Genomic DNA, 4,533 nt, shown 5'->3' with positions numbered 1-4,533 from the left:
CCCCCCCCCCCCCCGCCACACCTTCTGCAGCCTGCTGGGCAAGGACGAGGACAGCTGGGGACTCTCCTACACAGGTAACGCAGGCAGGCAGAAGGCAGAAGGCAGGATGGCTGGAAGGGCAGCAGAGGGCATAAGTGTTGTCCTTGAGAATTAAATGGTCTGAATGGGATTGAGGCCAAAAAGGCCACCAGCCTTGTGAGTCCCTTCCAACGACAACACGGGCAGCACTTCTGGGAGATCAAGATGACCTCCCCGGTCTACGGCACAGACATGGTACGTGGGGCAGAGTCGCTTACGGGCACGCAGAAATGTCCGGTGTTCTTTGAACAGGACAGCAAGCTTCTCCAGCAGTTCAGCTGGGCCTCCTCACTTAGGAAAGGAAATTGGAGCTGGGAGCCTTCAGCTCCGTCCCGAAACCTCTGACTTGGCTTCACCAAAACCTCTGGGTGTTCTGCACCGAGCCAAGAGAAGGAGGGGAGAGCCGGAGGTGGAGTCTCGGTTGCGTTTTGTTGCTTGAAAAGGCGCTAAGCTTGTGTTCTTCTTCCTGGCCTTGCCTCCCAGATGGTGGGAATCGGGACGTCGGATGTGAATCTGGACAAGTACCGCCACACCTTCTGCAGCCTGCTGGGCAAGGACGAGGACAGCTGGGGACTCTCCTACACAGGTAACGCAGGCAGGGCGGCGGCAGAAGGCAGGATGGCTGGAAGGGCAGCAGAGGGCATAAGTGTTGCCCTGAGGGGTTGAGAATTAAATGGTCTGAATGGGATTGAGGCCAAAAAGGCCACCAGCCTTGTGAGTCCCTTCGTCAACGACAACGGGAGCGGCTGCCTGCAGCTTGCACCTCTTGGAACATCTTGCCTCGCCCGCGTTTTGCAGACCCCTTAGAACCGGTGCGTGAACCTCCGGGGCGCCTGGACTGCCGGTTGCACATCACTGATGGGGGGTTTCAGTGCCGCTGCCTGTGCTCTGGTATTGCAAAACCTCAACTTTCCCCTTTTCATCGCCCACTCTGGGGTGGGAGGGCAGGGATCAGGCAACGGAGGGATTTTTTAGGCACTGAGTGAGGCCGTATCAGTGGGAACTCACAGTGCGGGAGTTGGGGTGAGTTTGTGGAGCGCAGGCTTTCCACTGAAGGCCAGTTTTTTTGTTTTAAGGACTACTGCATCACAAGGGAGACAAAACAAACTTCTCTTCGAGGTTTGGCCAAGGCTCCATCATCGGGCTGCATTTGGACACGTGGCACGGGACGCTCACGTTCTTCAAAAACCGCAAGTGCATAGGTAAGAGCAAGGGCAGCCGCGGCAGCCTGCAGGCAGAGGGACTGCGGGGGGCGCAGCGCAGCTCTGGCTGAACTCGGAGTCTGGCTGCAGCAGAAAACGCTGGCAAAGTAGAAGACCGAGGCGTGAAGGGAGTGGGAGGAAGGTTACGTTTGGTTTTTTTAATAGATTGGGATTTCAAAAGGCTGTTTTCCAGGCATTTTCCAACAGCTCTGTAGTTAATAGGTTCAGGGTAGTTGGGAGGAGTGAGATCACCTCGTCAAAACTAATGTGAAACCTCCCCGATGCTGTCCCCCGGCAGGGGTTGCAGCTACGAAGCTGCAGAACAAGAAGTTTTACCCCATGGTGTGCTCGACGGCGGCCAAGAGCAGCATGAAGGTGATCCGCTCCTGCGCCAGCTGCACGTCCCTCCAGTATCTCTGCTGTTACCGCCTGCGCCAGCTCCTGCCCGACTACGTGGACACGCTGGAGGTGCTGCCATTGCCACCGGGACTCAAGCAGGTGCTACACAACAAACTGGGGTGGGTCTTGAGCATGAACTATAGCACGTCGAAGCCTTCCTCCTCCTCCTCATCGGGAAGCGACTCAGACAGCTCCTGTGGCTCAGATGCAGAGGCCTGCCAAAGGAAGAGGTGCAGGAGGACATAATGTCTCTGCAGATGAACTGCTGTGAGGGGGTCGGGTGGGGTTTTGTTCCGCCGTCTGCGAGGACCAGCCAGGCCTGATGCACCTCTTTCTTCACGGGGACTTCCATCTCTACTTGTTTGGAAAGATTTCTCTTACACTGTTGGAAGTCTTTAGCCTAAACATCCATCACATACATTGAAAAGGCCTGTAGGCTTAGAGAGGTCCCAGCTCTGTGAAACAGGTAAACTGCAGCCCAGTATCTGAGCTTCATCGCCTGACTTGCTGTCAAAGCCGTTGCCTCTTCCTGAAGGATCCCTCTTCTCTGCAGACTCTCAGCAGAGACAAGATTTAAGGTGGCCTCCCGGTTTCAAAGCGTACTAGACTCTAGTCACGTAACGGACTCGACTCCTCAAAAGACAAAGACCAGTCCCCTCCTCCTAACTGTTGCGTGTCGGTTTGGTATCTGCGATGAACTCGGCGCGCTGTGGGGCACGGTCGAGTGGCAGCACGTAGGGCAACGGGCTCCTAGAGATGCATCTGCGTCGCTGTTGTGAGAGAGCAGTTGCTTACAGGAGCGGAGCTGTTGGTGATCCCTCTCGAGCCCCCGATGACTTTAATTGCTTTGCATGTTGGCTCCTGCTGCTTCTCCTGTATCAAAGACTGTATTAAACTGTAATAATAAAAGTAGAAACTGTCTGTCTTTCCTCTCGCGGCCCTTGGAGGCATGAATCTGAAGGCGCTCGTCCAAAATAGCCACGCTAGCACAGCTAACGGCCTGGAGGGGATGTTTAAATGCAACGCTTGTGTGTCAGACCCAGAGGAGGTAAAGGCAGCGGAGGTTACCTTGCCCCTGCCCCGTGGAGGGTTCTTGCGGTTCCCGCTGAAACGCCAGTCTGGCTGGGACGGATCTCCAGCGGAGCCAGACGGACGCCACAGCACCGCGCGCTCGTGGCAGCCCGGCGGCAGAACCACGCGGGGTCTGGCACCCCTGCGGGAGTGATGCCAGTGCAACTCCAGCCCCTGCGGTTTCTGACCGCCTTCCGCGGGGCCTGCGGTCAGCCCGTGGCTTCTGCTCGTGGGGCTTTTCCCAGCCTTTGACCTCTCCTCCGGTGAGCAGCGCGTTTGCGGATGACTTAGGTCGGAGCTGGTGCCATCAGCCAAGGGCAAAGGGTGTTGGAAAGTGGAAGAGGGTTGAAATAAATAGGACGGGAAATGGCTTTCAACCTGTCCTCTCCCTGGGTTTCCTCCCAGCACGGTCACTGGGAACACAAAGCTCCAGCCGCTGCCTTTTCCCCTGCTCCTATTAGAGACCTGCAAATGCTCCGGTAAAGCCTTTTGCACCACGTGCGTTTATCCCCTCCTGTGCCCCACGACTCCGTGCCTTCCCTTCCCGCGTCACGAATCTTGAAGCGAAGATGGCTCTCGCTTCTCTGGTGACAGGCTTTGAATGAGAATCTTGATGAAGTAGGACAGGCTCTCTGTCAATCCATCTGTATCGGTGCTGCAGCCAGAAAAAACTGCCTTGCTGGATTGCTTCTCCCCAGAAACTACTTCAAGTATTGGCAGATGGAGGCAGAAGAATCCCTGGCAAGGAGGAACTTTGTTCAGAGGGTGCCCTCCCACTTTTGCAGCACCAGTTGGCGTCGCTTTGAGCCAGCGAGCTGCGGTTCACGGGAGGAAGTTCAGGGGTTTCTACGTCATTGTGGAAGGCCCCAATTAGCAATTCCAAAACCTCAGGCGCTGGGGGGTCCCTGACCCCTGCTGCCCTGGCTGCGGCTATTTCTGAGTAAAAAACTGAGCGCTCAGTTTGCTTTGGGAAAAAGAGAATCCCATCCTAACCCACCATTTCGCAGGGAGTTTTCTGGGGCTCATCTGGCATTTCCTTGTATTGGGAGTTCAACCAACAAACTCCCCTCCCCTGCCCTGAGCTCCGTCTTACCCCAAGGATGTGACTCCTCTCTGGCCAGCTGGTTTTGACAGTTGGCAAACGTTTTCCGAAGTAACTCCAGCGAGACCGACCTGCCCGAGAAAGCCACAAGCAGGACCTACAGTAACAGGTCCGGTCTCACCAAAGAGCCAGTGGGGAGCAGGACATTAAAAGTCAGGACACGCTGCAGAAAACAGACGGCTCGTTCAACAACTCACCTGAAAGGCAGCGCAGGACAGACTTCCCAAGCGGCTGTCTCAGGGGGGGAGCTGGTCCTGTGCTGCTCAGGGACAGCTCACTAACGCTTTCACATCCAGCCCCTGTTCCAACCATTCCTTAGCTCTTTTAGGAGGCAGCCTGCTTTCCAGCCAGGGGGATAGAAAGCTGGGGCAGCTAAAAGAGGAAAGGAGAGCCAAGAGGCTGAAGAAAGCATCTGTAACAAGACATTTATTGGTGTGCAGGTCTCTCTTCTGAAACAGAATCAGCTGCTTCCCCTGGCCAGGCTCCCAGCAGCACTGCTGTGTCAGCAGCAGCTCAGCCACCGCCGAGTCTTGGCAGATAAAACAAGGAGGCTGACCGACACGGCCCACGGTCCCTCTACGTGCTCAGGTCCAGGACAAGGTCAGGGTTGGTGGATACCATGAAGAGGTAGATGCGGCGGGATAAGTCTGGCCCGACACGGGGGGCTTTTCCCGACCGCCG

At 56.1% G+C, this 4,533-nt stretch overlaps 2 protein-coding genes across 3 annotated transcripts in view; one reads left to right on the top strand and one right to left on the bottom strand.

Annotated features, from left to right (window-relative positions):
* SPSB3 (splA/ryanodine receptor domain and SOCS box containing 3) overlaps nt 1-2,207 on the top strand; it is a 7,418-nt gene extending 5,211 nt beyond the window's left edge. For both annotated transcript variants that reach the window (XM_009277333.2, XM_019471740.1), the window contains exons 4-6: nt 562-664; nt 1,155-1,280; nt 1,579-2,207. In XM_009277333.2, coding sequence (XP_009275608.1) covers nt 562-664; nt 1,155-1,280; nt 1,579-1,925 — 576 coding nt within the window. In that variant the 3' untranslated portion in view covers nt 1,926-2,207. The remainder of the gene's footprint in view (nt 1-561; nt 665-1,154; nt 1,281-1,578) is intronic.
* Nucleotides 2,208-4,266: 2,059 nt separating this feature from the next.
* The window catches only part of EME2 (essential meiotic structure-specific endonuclease subunit 2), an 8,270-nt gene continuing 8,003 nt past the window's right edge, over nt 4,267-4,533 (bottom strand). Inside the window, exon 10 of the mRNA XM_019471532.1 lies at nt 4,267-4,513. Coding sequence (XP_019327077.1) covers nt 4,429-4,513 — 85 coding nt within the window. The 3' untranslated portion in view covers nt 4,267-4,428. The remainder of the gene's footprint in view (nt 4,514-4,533) is intronic.

Source organism: Aptenodytes forsteri, unplaced genomic scaffold (genome assembly GCF_000699145.1).
Source record: "Aptenodytes forsteri isolate BGI_AS27 unplaced genomic scaffold, ASM69914v1 Scaffold26, whole genome shotgun sequence".
NCBI classification, from domain to species: domain Eukaryota; kingdom Metazoa; phylum Chordata; class Aves; order Sphenisciformes; family Spheniscidae; genus Aptenodytes; species Aptenodytes forsteri.
This window is presented reverse-complemented; position numbering and strand designations above follow the sequence as displayed.